The 22,798-nt window shown below is 34.1% G+C and overlaps 1 protein-coding gene across 9 annotated transcripts in view; it reads left to right on the forward strand.

Moving 5' to 3' along the window:
• Positions 1–22,798, forward strand: part of OXR1 (oxidation resistance 1) — a 374,848-nt gene that overhangs the window by 317,426 nt on the left and 34,624 nt on the right. For 7 of the 9 annotated variants that reach the window (XM_045861020.1, XM_045861019.1, XM_045861022.1 and 4 more), the window contains 6 exons: positions 667–774; positions 1,697–1,810; positions 7,584–7,736; positions 12,271–12,455; positions 16,225–16,982; positions 20,032–20,200. In XM_045861020.1, the coding sequence (XP_045716976.1) occupies positions 667–774; positions 1,697–1,810; positions 7,584–7,736; positions 12,271–12,455; positions 16,225–16,982; positions 20,032–20,200 (1,487 nt within the window). The remainder of the gene's footprint in view (positions 1–666; positions 775–1,696; positions 1,811–7,583; positions 7,737–12,270; positions 12,456–16,224; positions 16,983–20,031; positions 20,201–22,798) is intronic. The other 2 variants (XM_045861024.1, XM_045861027.1) reach the window with 1 other exon arrangement.

The raw sequence follows: 22,798 nt of genomic DNA on the forward strand, positions 1-22,798 counted from the left end.
GTTTCAGGTATATAATTCTATGATGCACCATCTGTGTATTGTATTATGTGGTCACCACTCCATGTCAAGTCTCTTTCCCTCACCATTTATTCCCCCTGTGCCCTCTTTTACCTCCTGCTACACCCCCTTCCCTTTGGTAATCATCATACAGTTGTCTGTGTCTATGAGGTTTTTCTTTTTTCCCTCTTAATCCCTTTACCTTTCCACCTAGCCCTGCAATGGGGCCTCCCATCTGACAGCTGTCAGTTTGTTCTTTATCTATGAGTCTGTAAAACGGGCATACTTTGCTAAAATAAAATAGGATATTTCTAGAAGTTATATGTTTTAAAAACTACTTAAAGAAATAGTATACTGTTTTAAAGTCTTTGTAAAATAAAAATCACTTGTTTGTGTTTTATAAATTATATTTTGTATTTTGATATTGCTTGAAGTAGAGGCTCACATGTAATTGTGATTTATTATGATAAAGCATATACTCTATCATAATAACTGGAAATCATTTGCTAACAAAACATAGAATTTCTCAAGTTATCCTATCTCCAAAGATAAAAATACCACTTGTTAATCAAATGTAAGATTGGTCCATAAATATATTAATCAGTAAATCTCTTAGTTGACTTTTTCTATTTTAACAAATTAGAATAATTTATGTTTTCTTTTAAACAGGTTGAATCAAGGGATTCGTTGAATAGTATATCTCTGAAATTTGATACAACACCAAATGAACTTGTTCAATTAAATAAGTTATTCTCCCGAGCAGTTGTTACTGGACAGGTATCTTTTTTAATGCATTGGTGTTTAGAAGCATTAAGTAACAATACAGAGAATATTCATTGCAGCATAGCTAATAATAGAGAAAATTTAAGAGTAATAATTTTTTAAAGAGTAATTTTATGCGTGCTTTGAACAAATCAGATCTGCTCTGAAAGAGAAAATTAACTGTCGCTTATATCCAAATGAATTTTCTTAATACATATTGAAAATTATTGTAAATTGTCTTTTAAATTTAGTTTTAAAGAGCTTCTTAAAATATCCAAAGTAATACATGATAAAAAATTCAAACATTTTTAAAGATTAAGTTATCCTATCTCAGACTTCTAGTTTCTTTTTCCAGAAGCAATCACAGTTACTAATTTGTATCCCCTTCCAGAAATATTCTAGCCTTTCTTTTTTTAATTTAACTTTGACTTTGGAAAAAGTTTTGTTTAAGCATAGCATGATCTCAGAGTTTCTCATGTGTGGAGTATTGCACTGTATTTATATATTTAGTTTAATTAGGCATTAGAAGCTGTTAATTGTTTGTGCTCTTTTGCTATTGTAAACATTGCTATAGGGAACATATCCCTTTTTCCTTATATACAGATATTTTTATAGTAAATATCTAAAATTGATGTAATAATATATGCATTTTAAATTTTGCTAGCTGTTGCAAAATTTGCTGTCTTTTAAGAGGAACTCCCATAGTATAAAACAATTATTGTTTCCTCATCCTATCCTTGATAGTATGTATTATCAAGTTTTGGCTAATTAATTTAAATATATATTTTCTTATTTTATTAGAATTATTATAGTAATAAATATTTTTTAATCTGAAGATTTTTATTTTTTCTGTTTATTACTGAAGGTTTTAATGGTTCTTGCCAATAAAACACCATCCAATTATTAACATTCTGTTTGTGTGAATGTTTTCTTCCAGGTTTTATATGTTCCTGATCCTGAGTATGTCTCCAGTGTCGAGAGCTCTCCATCCCTAAGCCCCATAAGTCCCCTGTCACCAACATCTTCTGAGGCTGAATTTGATAAGACCACAGTAAGTGTCCCTACTCTCTCAAGATAACTGTGAAGCAATTTTAGTGTACATGTATATATCATCATGTTTTTTAATCCTACTTTGACTATTGTTAGAACAAAATACTACCTTTTGTTGTTACTTAAATTTGTAAAACATTTTTATTAAATCAGACAGCTTGGATTAATTTACTATTAGTGATACTGGTCCAAGGATATTTACCAATTCAGTCTTATAAATGCCATGTAATAATTTAATTAAGGAAGAAGTTTTATCTAACAAACATGAGAGTATCATGATAGGAAGTTCGTGTGCAATTTGATTTTTATTTCAGTTCCTGTGAATATTTATTTAATACTTAGAACTCTTGAGTTCATTTTTGACACACTACCTTCTAAAAAATAATTCATTATCATTTTAATCATTCTTCCAAGTATTAATCCAAAGTAATTAATAATGGGTTAATTTAGCATTTTTAAGGAACCAATGTTTTATATAAGTAACTTTACAAATGAGTTTTAAGGGACCAAACTTTATTTAATAATTTTTTTAACATATCATTTGTAAGGTCTTTTCTTTTTTAGATTTTATTTATTTTTAGAGAGGGAAGGGAGGGAGGGAGAGAGAAAGAGAGAGAGAGAAACATCAATGTGTGGTTGCTGGGGGCCATGACTTGCAACCTAGGCATGTGCCCTGACTGGGAATCGAACCTGTGATGCCTGGTTCGCAGCCCACGCTCAATCCACTGAGCTACGCCAGCCAGGGCTATTTAATAATTTTGAATAAAATCTCTCCAAAAGGAATATATTGTTGCGCCTTTGCTATGTAAATTAATACTACTCATTTCCCATTTTCATAATGATGTAAGGATTATGTTTATATGTAAAAGTCTCTGCCTCCATGAAATGGCTGGGTTCCTGTGAGAGATTCTCTGTGTTGCTCTATTGACTTTAGGAGATATCATTTTTCTTGTTGCCCCAATTTGCACTGAAAGTTTAGGATACTAAATAGCTTACTAGTAATAAAACATAGATTATCAATTTTAACTCACCCATGGATTATTAGGTGTTATTCATTTCAAAGCTCTAGTATTAAATTAGTTTTACTTTTTTTGTGGATTAAAGTACATAATATTATTGAGAACTATTTTCTTCTTGCCCAGAGATATGTGTGTGTGTGTGTATGAGAGAGACAGAGGGGGAGGGAGGGAGGAAGTGGTGTCTTTTTCAAGTGTTTATTAGCTGGATCTCTTATTTGCATAAATATGACCACACTATACTTTAGAATGTAGTCACATGAAAAAGAATATACATATCACACTTAACTGTCATCACTGATGAGAATGAAAGTCAGATTATAATGATAGGTATTGCTGGGCTAAATGATGCAAGAATACCTTGTTCAACATGGGCATGGCATTTTCCCATGGGGCTTAAAAAGAGATGTATTTACAAGGGTCAGTGACAGAGGAGTGTGGTGTAGCCTTAGGTTAATTGGGCTTGTGTTTTAAACCCTAAAGCAGAATTGAGAAAAGCCTTGACTGCAGCATCTTGCCTAACTAGGAGGCTGTGGGACCCTTTTCTGTCCCTCAACTTTACCCAAAACTTGCCTACCAACTGGATTTATTGAAAGCATAAGATCAAAGAGAAGAGAAGGCTGAAGCTCAAGGGAGTAACAGGGCCAGGTCTCCGCCTGCTTGTAAAAGCTCTTTTTCTCACTTTTGACATGATGGTGAAAGGGAGGGAGGGAATAATAAAGCCGTATGAATGACCGTTTAACCTGCTATCAGAAGTGGTTCAGAAAGGATCCTCTAATATAACCAATCCTAAATAAATTCTTTCTCCCTAAGGTGGTGCCGGGAAAAGGGGGCGAAATGTAAGAGTCCTTGAAGTTCCCTTTACCTGATGGTAGCCATCATCTGCTACCTGATTGTAGGTAGTAGTGAGAAATAATTCTTTTGAACAATAATAGTGTAAATTTTAGTCTTTTTTTATTTTTTAAGATTTTATTATTTTCAGAGAGAGGAAAAGGGAGGAAGAAAGAGAGGAGAGAAACATCAATCGATTGCCTCTTGCACACCCACAACTGGGGACCTGGCCTGCAACCCAGGCATGTGCACTGACCTGGAATTGAATGGGTGACTTGTGGCTTCCCTGGCACTTAGTTCACTGAGCCACATCCACCAGGGCAGTTGTGTTTTTCTTTTCAAACCTACAAGTATAGTCATTACTAGGTTCTAACATAATCCTATATAGCTTTCTACATACCCAATGCTTTCATTTCAGTATTGTAATTATTGGATTTATGTTTCCCATCCTATATATAAGCCCTGATACCTAAAGGATCAGGGATCTTATGTTTTATGAGATACAATTCATATTTGTATATTAATTAATATAATGCTTATTAGTATTGATACTACTAGGTTTTCCTCCAAAATTGTTAGAATTTGTATTTCTAATAATCACTGATAGGTTTGCTGAATATTCAGCTTTGCTGTGGCTTACCTACAAAGCCAAAATGTTATGTTTGTGGCTTTGACAGCATTGGATCTCAGTGGCTTTTTGAAGAATTTGTTTTAAAAATAATATCTTTGAGAATTTCTCTGGTCAGTTTTTTCCTTTTCTTTACATAGTGATAAAGAAACAAAAGATAAAACCAAAGTGAGAATAAATAATAGTTAAATAGTTAAATTTGTCAAGTACAATTTTAAGCACTTTAAAAGTATTATTTATTCCTAATTTCAAACATACATGAGATAAACACTTGGCCTGGCTGTCTTCGTTTTTCACTGTAGACCCATTCTACATGTTTTTCTCTACTACCTTGGGCTGTCGATTATATCTTGGACTCCCTTGACCTTTTGCTTATGGTGGTTTGGGTGTTTTGAGAGCCCTGGCAAAAGATAAGAGGAAAAGGGGGTGGGGCATGTTTATTCTGCTCACTCCCTGCCTACAAGGTCACCCCAGAGTGGCTGTATTCCTTAATATCTCATCTCGTGTGGGATAGACAACCCTTTCTACTGAGTCCTCTCTGTCTCTAGGTTTAGGCATGAATTTCTCCCCTTACCTCTTTAGGCCTACATGTGATAATGAAGCCTCTGTTGTTGTTCACCTGGATTTTCATTTTACACTGCGTACCTTCGTAAACAGTTGCATTATCAAACTTAACTCAGTTTGATGTGCCGCCTGTTTCTTCCATGTATGATCAGTGCAGTGTTTATTTTACAGATGAGGAAAACTGAGGGAGACAATAAGTGATAATACATAATCTAAGTTACTCAGCTAGTAGCTGAGTTAAGATTCCAACCCAGGTAGTCTGGATCCAGAGCCCATGTTCTTAATTACCACTTTATAGCTGAAAATTGATACCTCAGAAACTACTATTGCTCAATAAATAATTGGAGCCAATAAGATGAGTAACATTTAATCATTATAAATGAGTATAGAAATAGCTGACAGTTTGCACTATCATCTTTATATGAGTTTCTTTATATCTAACATCCTTTTATAAATGTATAACCTTTTTTGTTTATTTTAGCTTAAAACTACCTGTGTGATATATTTAGGAAGAAATTCAGAGGAAAAATGTTTAAGTAATGTGCAAAATGAAATAATTTAAATAGTTTTTATTTAGACTTACATCAGTGTGCTTCACTGAAGGATGGGCTATACAGAGAGTTGTTTTCTCTTTAATATAGAATACCCTTTAGTACACTCTAATGTGGTGATTGCTGTGGGAAGAGGCATGTAAGGGGGCTGAAGGGTAAAGGAAAAAACACAATAAAGATTAAATCAAAAAATATAAAAGATTATAAGAAAATTAGAGTACTTGTAACATTGGACTAGATACAGGTTAGTAAGGAAATTTAATTTTGAAAAAAATACTACTGAGAGTTCCTATGGAAACCTAGAAGGTCCTACATAATACATAAGCTATAGAACTTAGGTACACAGAAAGTTTCTTTTTCTACAGTTATGTTGTATTTATGAATAAAAATGCTTGCTATGCACTTATAGACACTAGAAAGTTTATAATAAACAACTGTCTAAAATGTAGGAAGTTTTTGCTTAACCAAAACAAAAAATAAAAATATAGCAGATAATTCAGAAATATTGTTTAAACTGATTAAAAGGTGAACAAAAGCATTGCTTTTTCTTTTCCTCCTCTACTGTCAATATTTAAGATTTTCTGGAGTTTTTAGTATGCTGTTCTTTTGTTCACGTAACTTAAAAAATTATTAGTTGCCTGTGTTAGTTTCCTGGGGCTGCCATAACAAAGGGTCACACAATGGGTGTGCTTAACCCAGACATTGGTCTCACAGTTCTGGAGGCTAGGTGTCTGGAATCGAACTGTTGGCAATGTCACAGTCCTCATGGGGGAATATCCTCCCTTGACTCTTCCAGAATCAGGTGTTTGCCAGCGATCCCTGGCATTCCTTGGCTTGTTTTAGATTAGTCCTGCTTCTGCTTTTGTAGTCACATGGCTGTCTTCCACCTGTGGGTCTGTGTCTTCACCTTCTGGTCTCCTTCTCATATGAGGAAACTAGTAATAATTGGAATAAGGGTCCACCCTACTCCTGCTGTGTGACCTCAATGTCATCTCATTTCATCTGTAAAAACACCATTTACAAGTAAGGTCACATTCTGAGGTACTGGGGATTAGGACTTCAGTGTATCTTCTTGGATGACACAATCAACCCACAACATTGCCTGTAAAAAATGAAAAATTATAGAATTTATTTTATAGAACTTAGCTTATATTATATGATTTAATCTCCCTTATTTCTAAGAAAAATGGGATATTAGAATATTTTCTAACTTCTCAAATACGATTATTTTTTAAAGACATTCAGGGAGTATTGTCTTCGCTGTGAATGAAAAGATGTATGGAAGAGGGAGGTTAATTTTTTACAGAGGTTTGGGGAAGCTTGAGGATATTTGTGAAATCTAGTAAAATAAGCCCCCTTCTATTTTAATCATAATCATACGATTCATTGATAACTTGAAGTTACATACCTGAAAATAGACATTAATTACAAGTAATAGCAGACTTGCAAGAAGTTAAATATTAAGTTAGAAATATCAGGACAGAAAGAAGTTAAATATTTAGTTAGAAATATCAGAACAGTTTTAAGAGGCTAAATATTGCATATGCTTTAAGAATTGTTCTCACATATGCCATCCTTAAGCTAGTCACTAACACACCTTTCTCCCTGCTCTCTCTCCCCCTCCCTACATCCTTTCTTCTTATTTCTCTCTCTATGTATATATTATATATTTTTAAAATGCTCGTCTAGTGAATGGGTTCTGCTAAATTCCTAGGTATCACAGACAAGCACTCTATTTTTTCTTTGCTCCCAACACCTGAAGGGATACAGTAAATGGTCTTATCAGTATCAGTGGTTTCATTTGGGAGCAACTGAAAGGAAGAGGAGGGTGGGGAGAGACTGTGCCCGAGTGTCTTTGTGTTAGGAATTTATATGTGTGGGGCTAGGGATACAAGAAGTGTAGTTTTGGACATTCTCCAAATGACTCATATGTATGCCCCCCATTAAAGGACCATTGAAAATGTGTGTTGTAAGTGTAAGCTGTGTTAGAGATCTTTACTGAATGTGAGAACAGTGCCATTCTTCCCTATATTTTTACATATGAGTATTTTGGGCAGACCTCCAGAACTTGGTGAGAAGGAAGAACACTTAATGAGGAAAGCTGTTCATGGGACTTTAATAATGTACTTATTTTTATCTAGTTCCCTGAAGTACTTTCATTCCTTTCTTTCTTTTTTTTTAAAGAATCCGGATGTAGTCCATCTAAAAGAAACAACTCCCTCCTCTATTTCTACTGGTATTCGGCCTGCACGAGTTGTGTCTTCAACTTCTGAGGAGGAAGAAGCATTTACTGAGAAGTTTCTAAAAATTAATTGCAAATATATTACCAGAGGCAAGGTAACAAATAGCACCTTAGAAACTACTTTTAACTATGCTTTATTTATTACTAAAATATGACAGTTTGGCAAGTTAAAATATGGCAGTTTTAACACACCCACATCAGCAAATTCTTAAATATTTTTAAAAAGTATTAGCGGAACTACTGGTTTGAGTTACTGTGGACTTTGCTTGCAACTAACAATCTGGAGGTCTGTAGCAGTTGTTAAAGACAATGGGATATAAATAAACTGACAGTATTAAAGTACAGTTCACTTGCTGTTGGTAGAATATCTCAAAAAGCTTATATAAAGTGACTACTCTTGGGCACTCTTTGAAGTGCTAAATAACTTGCAAAGTTAGCGTAACACATGAATAGAAAGATAACTACCATTTATTGACTATCGATGCCAGAAACTGTTTTTTGGTGTTTTAATAATTTATCAACTCAAAATAATCCTGTTCAAAAGGTGGTCCTATTCCTTTTTCATAGGAAAAATAAATATCAGAAAAGGTTAATATGTCCAAGTCTCTTTCACGGCCACAATTCCAACTGAGTTTGAATCTGTATTTTATATACTACACCTTTCTGCTTTACTAAACAAAGGATATCAAGTCTGCAGAGGGAATATAGTAAAGTAACACAGAGATAGAAAATAAACTTCAGGTACTGCAAAGAATTTCTTCTTTGGCCCATGGCATTTTTAGAGTATTTGGTTTCTAAACATTTGGAGATTTTTAAAAATATCTTTTTTTTTATTGAGTTCTAATGTTATTCCATATGATTAAAGACCATGCTACTTTTGAAGACTTAATATAAGACTTATTTTATGGTCCAGAATGTGGTGTATCTCGGGTAAATATTACATGTGTACTTGAAAGTGATGTGTATTCTGCTATTATTGGGAGGACTATTCTATAAATGTCCGTTAATTCAAGTTGAGTGATGGTGTTGTTCTGTGTTCCTACTGATTTTCTGTTTATTCTATCAGTTATTGACAGGAGGATATTGAAATAATCTCACTGTAGTTGTCTATCTCTCCTTTCATTTTTGTTTTTGTTTTGTGTGTTTTGAAGTTTTGCTACTAGGCATAAAAATGTTTATTGTCTTGATGAATTGATTGGTTTCATTATTCTTGGTTATATTCTTGCTATGTAATTTACTTTGTGATACAGTCACTTCAGATCCCTTTTGATTAGTGTTAGCATGGTTTATCTTTTTTGTTGTTTTACTTTTGGCCTCTGTCTTTATATTTAAAATGGATTTCCATACCTTACATTAGAATTCACTCTTTGTGTTTTGCATTCTGTGGGTTTTGACAAATAATGACATCTACCCACCATTACAGTATTATAGGGAATAGTTTCATTGCCCTAAAAATCCTCTGCGCTCTGGCTAGTCATTTCTCCTGCTCAACTCTGGGAAACTACAATCTTCTTACTGAACAGTTTTGCCATTTCAATAGTGTCCTGTAGTTGAGGGTCACACAGTATGATTGTAGGATTTCAGATTATCTTCTTTCACTTAGTAGTATGCATTTAAAGAGTCCTCCACATCTTTTTTGACTTGACAGCTCTTTTCTTTTAATTGCTGAATAATAATTCATTGTGTGGGTGTTATGTATTCACCAACTGAAGGACATCTTGTTTGCTTCAAAATTTGGGCACTTAGGAATATAGCCACTATAAGCATTCATGTGCACGTTTTTTTGTAGACATAAGTTTTTACCATATTTGGGTAGAAAGGAGTGTTATTGCTATCAGTAGATCTAGATCATATGGTAAGATTATATTTAGCTTTGCAAGAAACTCCCAAGATGTCTTCCCACGTGCTTGTACCATTTTGTATTCCTACAAGCAATCAGTAAGACTTGCTGTTGCTCCACGTCTTCACTGGCATTCACTGCTGTCAGTGTTTCAGATTTGAGCCATGCTCACTGGTCTTCAGCAGTAAATCATTGTTTTAATTCACATTTCTCTAATGACTTACAATATTGAGCATATTTTTATAAGCTTATCTGCTATCCTACATCTTTGGGCATTTCTTTGTATTTGAAAGATCTTTTCATTGGGCATAGAATTTTAGATTGACAGGGTTTTCTTTTTTCTCAGAATTTTAAAGATGTTTCTTTCAGAAATCCACTGTTCTCTAGCTTGCATTGTTTCTGAAGAGAAGTCTTCTGTTGTTTTAGTATTTGGTGATCTATACAAAATATAATATTTTCTTTCAGTTCTATTTAAGATGGTCTGTTTATCACTCATTTTGAGCAATTTGATTATGATGTGCCTTGGTGTTTTTTGTTTGTTTTGCTTGAGGTTCATATAGCTTCTTGGATCCATGAGTTTATAGTTTTCCTCAAATTAATGAACTTTTTGGCCATATTCAAATATTTTTTTCTCTCCCATTCTCCCCTCTTTTGGGAACTCAGATTATGCATGTTGAGGTTTCTCAAGGATGTTTCTCATAGATCCCTGGTACTCTGCTCTCTTTGTTTGTTTTAGGCAATTTCAACTGCTGTGTCTTTATGTTCAATAATATTTTTCTCCCATGTCTGACCTGCTGTTCTATCTAGTGTATTTTTCATCAAAGTTCAGAGTGGATCTCTTATATTTTCATGGACCCTACTTACTTGCATAATCTTTCTTCTAAATTCTTGACTATATGGAATATATATCAAGGTATTCTTACATTATATATATTCTACTCTTGATTATCTATTTCTTGGATTATACCCAGGCAGTGTAAATGTTCCTACAGCATACTTTACCATCCCTCATTGCCCTGAGTTGGAATGTGATCTGGGAATACAAACTGATATATGTTAATCTACTTAAAATATTACCCAAAAGATGATTAAGTGATAGTTTATATGAAGTTACTTATTTAGGTGGCCCATGGCCTGAACAAAAAGAGATGCTACTCATAGTTTCAGATTGATTCACATTCTCCCACCAAAATGCATGTATTTTTCTCTCCAATATTGCAGACAGTTACTATAAATGATAAGCATGTTTTATTATCTTGAACATTTGTAATAGCTTTTTTCCACTTGGGCTTAGGTCACCATTTTTGTTCTACTCGATTATTTTAAAAAATAGTTTTATGTTCTTAAACCAAGTAAATTCACAGAGCTGAGTATGGAGTTGGAAGGGGGGTATGATACCAAATCAAAAAGGATTTAATTTTTTCTTAATAGGTTCAGAAAAAAAAAACAAGATAACTCTGAAGTAACAATTTGTATTTTTAGAATTCTGTCTGGTTCTTCATTTTTATACCTCCAGAATATAGTGAAATGGGAGTTTAAAAAAATTGACTAAGGCATCATGTATTTGGCCCTTGAGTTGAAGTGATTATGTAGTTTGTTACTCTAACGTGGAGGTATTGTGGTAAAAGCACACACTGTCCGCATTTTGAATCTTGTTCTACCACTTACTAGCTAGCTGTGTTACTGCTTTTGGTCAAGTTTCCCAGTCTCTTTCAACCTTAATTTTCTAATATGTGTACTCATCTCAGAGTTGATTTTGATAGTCAAATGAACAATAATGTATATAAAGCATGATACATACAAAGCATTCAGTAAATTAGCTAATATTAGTGGGATTGGCTTCTTACAGACTTCAGTTTGCTGCTTGTAAAATGAGAGGGTTGAACTCTTTATGTGAATAGTGAATATTCACTATTTGTATGAATATACTTCAAAATTTATATCTGTCATGATTAAATTTAAATGATTACAGTATACCTTGAAGGTCATCTAATCTACCTAATTTTATAGATTAGGAGTTTCAAACTCATTTTCACAGGGGGCCACATCAGTCTCACAGTTACCTTCAAAGGGTCAAAATAATTTTAAGACTGTAATAAATGTTAAGGAGCTGTAATAACTGTTAGGGAGCTGAAATTACATTCGGCCCTTTGAAGGCAACCATGAGGCTGATGTGGCCCCCCGTGAAAATGAGTTTGACACTCCTGTTATAGATTAAAAAACTGAGGCCCTGCAGCTTTGCTTGCTACTCAAGGTCACATTCCTAGGTAGTAGTCAGGTCAAGTGAAACAGATTTTCTAAAAAGATGTTTTAAAAGAGATTACACTATTTTCCTTTTATAGTGGATTAAATTGTCAGTGTTATTTCTTAACCTGCATTGTGTACATAAAACTATGTTTGGTACCTCTAGTGAGGGAACAACACAGGAAGCAGCACGAAAATGAATGTAAAACATGGCTCATGCCTTAGAGGAGTTTACAGTCCCTTCTTACATCACTGCAGTTGTCTTGCTGATATAACTCAGTATTTTACTAAGGTCGTAGATTTTATACCCGACTTCGATTAAGAGTGAATATAATTTTTATTTTTATTTTGCCTCCACTAATGAGGAGAACTTCCTGGGAAAATTTGTGTTTTATTAATGTTTCCATGAGAATGCCTTAATGCTTGAATGTACTGCTTTTATATAGCAGATGGCCTAGCATCAGAAGAAAATTAGTAAAAATAGCTAGAATACTTTTTGAAAATTTAAACTTTGAAGATTAAACATTATTTTCTTTTTATCTTAGGGCACAGTCAGTGGTGTGCTGCTAGTTACACCAAATAATATAATGTTTGATCCACATAAAACTGACCCTTTGGTTCAAGAGAATGGCTGTGAGGAGTATGGGATCATGTGTCCAATGGAAGAGGTGATGTCAGCTGCAATGTACAAAGAAATTTTGGATAGCAAAATAAAGGAATCCTTACCCATGTAAGAGTGTTTTTTATACTCCTTTGCAGTTTTATTGCATTTAGATAGTTGACCCTAGTCTAATACTCTTAAGTATTTTTATTATAGCTGCTTTTCATTTTATTAATAATGAAACAAAAATATATGTAGTGTTGAAAAGATTATTCTCAATGCACTTAGAATAGGAGTTGTTTTAGGTTTATATTTGTATATTTGTTCAGAGAATTGGGTATTTAAAAGTAACCTATAGTACTAATTCAATACAGTGTTTACTAGCTTTTTTAAATTCAGACATAGCATTCAGAATTCTAAATTATTTATATGAGTAATTTAAGGTAATATAAGTAATCATGGGTAGCTTTTAATTTTTCTTACAAGAGCCTGGGGTGGGACTTGGGGAGGCCATGTGAACAAAGACCTGACACTGCCATGGCCAGAGCGGCTTTCCGTTTTTGATTTATTGCTTTATATGCTTGCATCCTTCTTTCTCAGAAAACTGTAAAATATGGGGGAGAAGATCCCCAAATTGCACAATTATGAAGAGTTAACCTTGGAATATACTGGTCAGGGGATATGTGGTTATCTGATTGTGATTCAGGTAACATACGTGTAAGGCAACAAGTCAGCAAAGCCTTTGTATGCAATGTGCTCTGCCAAAGGACTGACTAGAGAGAAAAGGGAGAAATAAGAAATAGAAGAAGCTTGTAAGATAGGTATACAAAGAAAGAAAGAAAGAAGTAGAAAGGAAGGAAATTGATATGTAAGGGACAAGAACTCCCACATTTCTCCATACATGACCATCAACAGTTTAAAAACTGGCTTCACTTTAACTGTCTCTGAAATATACGAGGTCTGTCCCGAAAAAGTCCACTTATTGTTAATATAACAAGAACAGTTTGCATGACATCGATGTAACCTGGCAGCCAAGGAGAGTGGACTGGAATGTGCATGTTCACACTTCACTGTACTAGTCAGTGGGGGTGGTAGATGCTGTTGAGTGAGCATGAGCACTGTGTGGCCGTCATATTCAAAATGACTGAGCAAGTAGAGCAACAAATTTGCATCAAATTTTGCATTAAGCTTGCACATTCCTCCATGGAAACTATTCAGGATGATTCAGAAGGTATTCAGGGATGATGCAATGAGTACAACGCAAATAAAACTATGGCACAAACACTTCAAAGATGGTTGAGAATCTGTTGAAAGTGATCCATGTTCTGGAAGGCCTTCAACGAGCAGAACACCTGAGAATGTTGAACGTGTATGGGCTGCAGTTAACAAAGATCGGCCACTGACAGTGTGAGAACTAGAAGCTGATCTGGGGATTCCAAAAACTCCTGTGTCTGAGATTTTGACACAGGACCTTGGCATGAAATGTGTTGTGGCAAAATTTGTTCTGCAGCTTCTGCTACCAGAGCAGAAGGAACATCATGCCGCAGTTGCTGATCATGTGATTCAAACTGCTACCAATGAACCAGATTTCCTCAAGAAGGTCTTAACTTTGAAGGGAACTTGAGGCATCATTGTCCTATGTACAATGTTTCTTGTATTTTGTATCTTCTTCAATAAATGACTCTATTTTTCATAGCACATGGCTGGATACTTTCTGGACAAACCTCACCTATTCCTTTATTAGCCCTTAGGGATGATGAAGGCTGTTTCAAAATTCATCTTGTGGGATAGAACTAACTTAGAATGGAGAGGAACAAATTATTTTGCTTGTGAGGCAGACTACATGAGTTGTTAAGATACATGTGGAGAATAAAATTTCTTATTCAGAAAGTCTTCATTATACCTTTCACTCAATAGGTAACTATTTTGGCTTGATAAACTCATCTTTAAAGGTACAGATAATTCCTGGGATATCCTCTAATGTCAGTTATTTTTATAGATCATTCAAAGTCAGTTTCAGCAAATAAGGATTATTGGAGTGGGTAGGGGGATGAGAAAAAAGTAAAGGATAAAAGGATTAAATTAAAAGAAACACAATTATATATGTATGTACATATTATCAATCATTGGTAAGGTTAATTTTCTGTTGCCCTGCTTTTCCATTTGCATTATATTTTGGGATTCTCTTAGGTTGAGTGATCCATAATTATTGTACAGGGATGCTGTAGGGTTCCTTCTCGTGCAGATCACTGTTTTATCATTCAGAATATTACCTGGAAAGACCATGCATTTGATCTAAATATTTTTAAAATATTTAAAGAGAAAGAAAAATAAATAACATTCAGTTCTTCCTTATGAATTGATTAAAAACAATATTTGTGACAAATCATATAAATGAAGTGTAATTTCACGGTAATGTCATGCATGGCAAAAATGAGGTATAAGATTTGATTTTCTTTTAAACTGCTTGGGAAGTTATTTTAAAGGTGTTTTTTTCTGGAACTGTATAATCAGTAGAAGCATCATTGGCATTAGTAAGTGTTTAGTCTTTTGGCATATTAACACTAAAGGTTACAGGACTTACATAGATATATATATATATATATCCTATTAGGTTTGTTACTTATCTCTTATTTAAGGGTCTTATTAAATGTAAATATACAGTTTCTCAAAACTTTGCCATATTCCAAGACCTATATACAGGGTAGGGAAAAAGTAGGTTTACAGTTCTAATGGAAAATAATACAATAATTAATAAATAATAATACAAGAAGAAACTGTTTCCTATACTCACAGCTGTAAACCTACTTATGCCCCTCCCTGCTTGCAGTATGAGTGGATCACCAGTAGATGGCACTGTTACATATTTGATAGCACGGGTTAAATGCTGGTGTTTTCTAAGATGAATCAGATAAAAGAGGCAGAAATATGCACTGGACTTCAACTAATTTATACTTTTTGTAAAAATAAATTGTTCCCATCCTAATCATGATAGGAAATTGGAAAAATACCAACAGGTAGACTAAGAAGAAAGGAGTTAACTCAGCTTCACCATCCAGAGACAACCAATTATTTTTATGTTGAATTACTTTTCAGTGTATTTATTTTCAAACTTGCATAAATGTTAATAGTTTTTCTACTAAGAACTCATGCAGTTTCCATCTATCAGAAACTATTTTTAACTGTCATTTTAAATTGCTGAGTTGTATTTCATGCTATAAATGTTTGCACTACCTCCTTCTGGAACTTAGACTTAACTTTTGAAATTACTTACATACACAAATGCCATTAAACATGGAAATCTAGATGCAGTTATAAGCCATTGAGCTGTCTAATACCTAATCCCTTTAGTTGATCAAGTTCTCTTAGAGTTTTTACTAAGAATTGTTGCTGATAGCCTGAAGAATTCCTGTAAGTACTTTTGCCTCAGTTCTACTCAGGTTGGTTTTCAGCTTTGCATTTGAGCTCTATATTTTACTTTAATCTCTGTTTAAATTACCTCTGTGTGTACATGTGTGTGTAATATCAATGTATTCCTTTACTAAGACATATCAATTTTAATCAAAATTTTACCTAAGCTTATTTTTCATATGCTATCAATGAATAGATTTTAACTTAGAATTTTGCTTCACCTAAAACTTATATCATTATCTTCTCTTCAGGTGTATTCAAGAAATCTTATGTTGATGTTTCCCATATCTTAAGCAATTGATGTAAAAACTTAACTATTACTCAGTCTATATGAATAAATCAAAATTTGTGATATGCTATTAAGAGATGTATGCTACATCCTTTTAGAAAAGCCTATTTTGGAATATTAATTTAGTGGTAAGTTTTGTGGAAAATGAAAGACTACCATTTAAAAAATCTAATAACTTACTGTTTCATTTACTGGCAGAGAAATAACAGATCAGTTATCAGGAAGGGACTTCTGCCATTTAAAGAAAATGACAAGAAGTAATACTGATGAAATAGACTCAAGAATCCGTGAGGCGGGTAACGATAGTGCCAGCACTGCTCCTAGGAGCACCGAGGAGTCTCTTTCTGAAGATGTGTTCACAGAATCAGAACTCTCTCCTATACGGGAGGAGCTTGTCTCTTCAGATAAGCTGCGACAAGGTAAATCGTCTGGTGCATCATCAGAGTCTGTGCAGACTGTCAATCAGAGTGGCGTACAATGTTCAACAGTCATGTCCAAGTCTGCTACTACTTCTGATCAGTTAAAATCTGATTCTGGACATTCTATAAGTGAAGCTGGAGCTCTTTCACTTAAAACTGATTTAAATAATTTTGAAATGGCCACTAAGGAAGGAGATCAGCCTACAGATAATAATCAAGAAATATCAGGCCCTAAAGAAGAATGCATAAATATAAAAGGCAATGAAGACCAGGATTTTCTCAATGAGAATTCACCGCATGTAGAAGAGAATGAAAAAGAAAGTATACCTTGTGGGAAAGCAACAGAATTCAAACAAAAGCAAACTGTCAAAGGAAAACAAGGGAAGGAACAAAGTCAGGACTCGGAGACAGAGGTAGAGGAGCTACGGAAACTCTGGAAAACCCATACTATGCAACAAACTAAACAGCAAAGGGAAAATATTCAACAGGTGTCACAAAAAGAAATTAAGCATAAAATAGCAGCTGTTGATATAGAAGGTAAGTGGTAAAGAGTATATAAGTTCACATTGTTACATACTGTCTCCCTCTTCCTCACTGACTGAAAAGCTGTTCCATCTTAGGCTTCTCTGCAGAAGAATCTAGTGGCTCCTGCCTACTGTTTCTCTGGGGCAAAGCGTCATCCTTTGGTTTCTACTTTCTTGACTTTTCTCATCCCACAGGAGATTATACATATAATGAGTGTCTTTTCCACCATGTTTAAACATTCCCAACTCACAACATTCTATTATTTTTAAACAACTTAATTCTTGAAAATGCATACAAGCTCTGTAATACCTTTAATTTCTCCTTTTTATTTTGTACTTGTTTTTGGTGTGTTGCCTCATTAAAATGTCTTTTTTTTTCATTGTATATATAATATGCTAATTACCATTTGTAATAGATGAAATTGTAATCCCATCTTTTCAAAAAAGTACGATTAGACATAAAAATCTGTTCTTTCAATTCTTCCAGTATCCAGAAGTTCTTTCATTGTTTGATTAAGTGTTTTCCTTTAAACAGAAGCACTACGGATAAATTAAAACACCACTTTCATTTCCAGTTTTGTTTTGGATAACTGTTTACTTATGGAGATTACAGAAATAGCCTTTTATGTCTGATATATAGTGCTTCTGCTTAATGGGTTAATGGAGTACAGCTCCTGTATCTTAAGTAACATTTCTTAGAGTCTGTTGGAATACTGATTCCAGGCCAATCCAATTTATACATGACATTTCTTTTTTTTAATTCAAATTTTTATTATTAAAATATGCATAAAATAAAAATTACCATTTTAACCATTTTTAAATGTAAAATTCAATGGCAGTAAATATATTCACCTTGTTGTACAGCTGTCACCACCAGCCATTTCCAAAATGTTTTTGTCTTCCCAAACTGAAACTGTATCTGTTAAAAAATTATTCTCTCCTTTTCCCAGTTCCTGACAACCACCATTCTACTTTTTGTCTCTCTGAATTTTTGTCTCTATTCTAAGTACCTCATATAAATGGAATCATATAATATCTATCTTTTTGTCTGTAGCTTATTTCCCATACGTAATGCCTTCAGGTTTGGTCTGTGTTGTAAAATATGTTAGAATTTCCTTCCTTTTTAAAGAATAATATTCCATTATGCATATCACGTTTTCTTTATCTATTCACTCATTAATGGGCATTTGGGTTGGTTCAACCTCTGGCTTTTGTAAACAGTGCTGCTGTGAACACCAGAGTACAAATACGTGTTCGAGCCCCTCCTTTCAGTTTTTTGGGGGCATATACCCAAAAGTGGATTTGCTGGGTTCCATGGTTATTCTACGTTTAATTTTTTTGAGTAACTGCCCAACTGTTTTCCACAGTGCCTGCACCATTTTACATTTCTATCAGCAATGCACATCAAGTTGGTTTAGTTTTTAAAATACTGAATTTCGTTTCTGTCATCTTAGATATTCTGAAGACCTAAGGATTGTATTCAGTAGATGCTAAAGAAATCATTTACTCAAAGCAAACTCTATAAAAAATTGAATATTTCTTCCTTTGTAATATTTTTCTTTATTCAGAGTTAATGTCCATTAAAGATGATTTTTTAAAAATAAAATACAGGGAATTTTTACAAAATTCATAAAAATTACCTGGAACTCATCACCTAGAGATGATCATTATTAATATTTGGTACATTTATCTTTGATCTTTGGTGTGTTATGTATATATTCATATATATATATACACAACTTTGATATTTATATGTATGTATATGTATTTATTTTTTATATAAAATCATAATTATGCTGTATGATTTCCGCTTTTTTCACTTAACATTTTATGTCATGAATGTTTCCCATTTCCATATTGTTAAGACATTCAGTTGTTATTAACAGTTCCTATTGTTAAAATATTTCCCATCTTTGGTGCTGTAAAGAATGTTGGCAGGAACATCTTTATTGATATCTCTGTGTCTGATGGTTGCCTTATATTTAGAATCTTTGAGAAAGGTGGAACAAGGGGTTCTGTAAACCATACTGTGGGAGAGCTGTCTCACTGCAGTGGGTTTGGTGGGGAGGGGATCTGTGATGACAAGCTCCTGAAAGGAGAACAGCTGGTAGGTATGTTCGGACAGACATCCCCCATCGTTGCTGTTTGGTGTCTTCCCATTTTTTGTGTGGTAGGGGTGTGTGGTAATTAATTATCTAACTTTAAGTAATTTAAGATTCTATAATAGGGAAATATTCGTGATCTTTAATGACTTCTGTAATAAAACTGTTCAATAAATATAAAACTGGAATATATCTGGGGGCGGGGCAGGAATGGTAAAGGTTTATTTTTTAACCATATGCAAATACTTAGGCTCAGATTATTTGCCTTCCACAGTGTTACACAGAAGAAAGCCATGACTAATACCCAGATTTCCTGAATATAACTATGTATTTCCTCTACACTACGATGCCTTCGTAAACTAATTAGTGTCCAGATTCCTAAATTCAGCTCTATTGTCAGACCCTTGATGCCTTATGTCCGAATCTGTGGTTGGGAGAGTCAGTGATAACTCAGGCTCAATCAACTGTTTAAGCAGATGGCTGGTTCTAGCATAATGTTGATTAATCACACCTTAATATGTATGTTAAAGCTTTAGAATCTTTTTAATTAAATTTTTGTCTGTAACAGCTATATTAAAGTAAACCTTAAAAAATTCTACAGACTTATTTGGCTATTATTCTAGAAAGCTGATAGACGATGTACAGAAGGCTGTATTTGTATGTGTAATTATTTTAGTATGGTTGTTACAAACAAAAATGTAACAAGAGTTCCTGAAGCTTTGACATTTTTTCCTGGTCTTTAGACATAATTTCAGTTTATAATGTGGCTGTTAGTTCATTAGTCTTGTTGTACCTATACCTTTGATGGAAAAAAATACAAGAGAATTCACCTGAGTGTCAATAAGTTGAAGTATTAGTCTGTAATTATTTGTCAGAAGTTTGAAGATAAGCATTATTTAATTTAAATTATTTAAGCATGGTGTATAAGACTTGAATAATCTGTGTGTGTCTCAATTCTAGGTTCGGCACTTTTAAAAGAAAAGAGAAGGCATCGATTACATAAATTCTTATGTCTCAGAGTTGGAAAACCAATGAGGAAAACATTTGTATCCCAAGCAAGTGCAACGATGCAACAGTATGCCCAGAGAGATAAGAAACATGAATATTGGTTTGCTGTGCCACAAGAAAGGTAAAAAAAAAATTATTGAGATCCTTTGAATTAAAATTACTTTCTATATCACTTAACACCAGTTACAACATAGTTTTGAAACATATAGTTTATTATTAAAACCTGACATTAAATCTGTTTAAAATAATTTAGCTCCTATTTTATACTCTTTAACTCACCCTATTTTTAATGTTATTCTTTTTGGTGATTTCATGTAAAAAATATAAACATACACCTAGTTTTAGTAGTAGAGAAACACTTACAATGTCTTAGAGCAAGAAGGTTCTTCATCAAAATACTAGCTGGAATGGCCCCTACCTCACGGCAGGTGATAATGAATGATCCCTGTTTTAAAGTCTCCTCCAATACTTAATGGATACCTGCTATATACATAGCACTATTACACTGATTTTTAAAGTATGGGGTCTGGCACAAATAATGCCCCTTTTTCTTACAAATTCATAAGCATGTAATTCTGTAACATGACAATATCACACTCAAGCACACTGTATGACATTTTAGGTGGAATGTTCAAATTAAAACTATAAATCATTACACTCATATTGTTACCCTACCAACCACTCTCTAGCAGGCATTATTTCTGCTGGACCTTGTATATATAGTAGACTCTAAACAACAATTTGCCCTCTACCATTATCCATTTAAAAATACTTGAATGCACTCCTCTTTAACAGAATTACTTTTTCTCTTTAAACTCATTGAATCATTACTTTGCATCATTACTTTTTCTCTTTGAACTTGTATTTCCATTTTGCCTCCTCATAGAATCTTATGTTACTATATATTTATTCCCTATTATATTTCTTTGCAACCAGTCACATACACTTATACATTTATGTGTTTGTGTGTGTACATATTGAAATTGCAGTATTTTAAAATTTTCTGTGACTGTTGTTGAAATAGTAATGGGTCTAAGGTTTACCCTACATGACATCTTAACAAGTTGGTCTGCCTCAGTTTAATGCATGCTGGGAGAGAACACGAGTCCCAACAATAGCAGCAGTCAGAGTACCAACATTTGCATGAGTTCTTTGAGCCTCACTTCCCATAGTGTGATGTGAACAAGGCCACGTGACAGGTGCATTATGCCATGGCTTATGTTACAGAAGAGGAACCATAAGTTTAGGGAACCTAAACCTTTATAATGTACAGTATGCATGGTTCCCCTTTGCTCCCGAGTAAGGTACTATTTCTATGACTGCTAAGACTGCTGCACTATGTTTACGGTGCCAACATAGTGAAAAGATAGGGCTGAAAAAAGGTACTCAGTACCTCTACTTACAGGACATGCAGAAATCCAAAATTGTCTATAAAAAACTACATTATTCCAAATGTTAACTAAATCTAGAAGAAAAATTTATTTTATTACAATTGTTAATAACACAATTATAGCAACATAAATTATAAATTTTCGTAAGTATTACACATAAAAAGTAAAATAATACAGGAAGTGTCTTAATAAAATAGATGGCCCCTTCTCCCAGTTAATTTATGTATAAATTGATAATGTTGTTTGTTGAAAGGATGAGATAGGATCCAGCCCCTTGGTTCTGCCTACTCCCCTTCCTTCTTTTTTTCTTTTAGGTACTGAGAAGCTTTGCTTACAAAAAAAAAAGAAAGAAAGTCTATGAGGTTTCAGAGTATTATTATAATAATGTCATTCAATTCTTTAAACTTGTTTCTATTTATATTCCAAAAATTACTTAATCTTTTATCAAAAGTATGTTTAGTGATAATCAGTGAACAACTTCATTGAAAACTTCAGTTTTATAGAAAGTGGTGTATTAGAAACCATCTGATATGCAAAAGGACGTATAATGCAGTCTTTAGAATCTTTTCCTGTCCTAATACCAACTTTGGGGGACCTGGAAGTTTTAAGGGCATATACCATTATAAAGCTCTGGATAGATGAGGATATGTTGTTTTATATATAGAAGGTAGAAAAAAAGCCGTTTAGTGCTTTTAGTGAAAGCAGAGAGCAGGGACTCTGTTAAGATATCATTAACACTTTTCAATCAGATTAATATGAGTGAAGAGTAACATTTAAAGATTATCCTTTCAAGACAAAGTAACATTATCCTTTGAAGACAAAGAAATTGATTCCCTTAGAACTATCTTAAGAGTTCACCTCTTAGGTGCCACAGGTCATCTGGGAGTCATCAGAGTGGGGCGAGTGGGGCTCCCCAGGCTAACGCCATGTGGGAAGAGTGCTTGACCCAGGACAGATGGCCTCTGTGGGCGGTGCTGGACATTAGTGGCTGTCCCTCTAGTCCTCTTCTTGGAGCCATACGACTCACCTTCTCCCTGTAACTTCAGTACCCTCTGAGCCACCATCCCTCCACTGGAGCCCCATAAGAGCAAGATTTTGTGTGTTGTCCCTTTCAGACAATGCTTGGGTTTCTAGCAGTTTTCCTCGCCCAGGCAGATAGAGTCCCCACTGATTTTCACAGCCAGATGTTATGTGGGCTTCTATTCCCAGCACCGGAGCTCTGAGCCAGGGAGCCTGGCATGGGGTTGAGACCCCTCCTCTCTCATCAGAAGGTACCTTTGCAGCTGAGATATCCCTCTGGATTTTCAACTGCCCTTTTGCTTTTCCAC

This window comes from Phyllostomus hastatus, unplaced genomic scaffold (assembly GCF_019186645.2).
Source record: "Phyllostomus hastatus isolate PE091 unplaced genomic scaffold, TTU_PhHast_1.1 phas_scaffold_21, whole genome shotgun sequence".
NCBI lineage: Eukaryota > Metazoa > Chordata > Mammalia > Chiroptera > Phyllostomidae > Phyllostomus > Phyllostomus hastatus.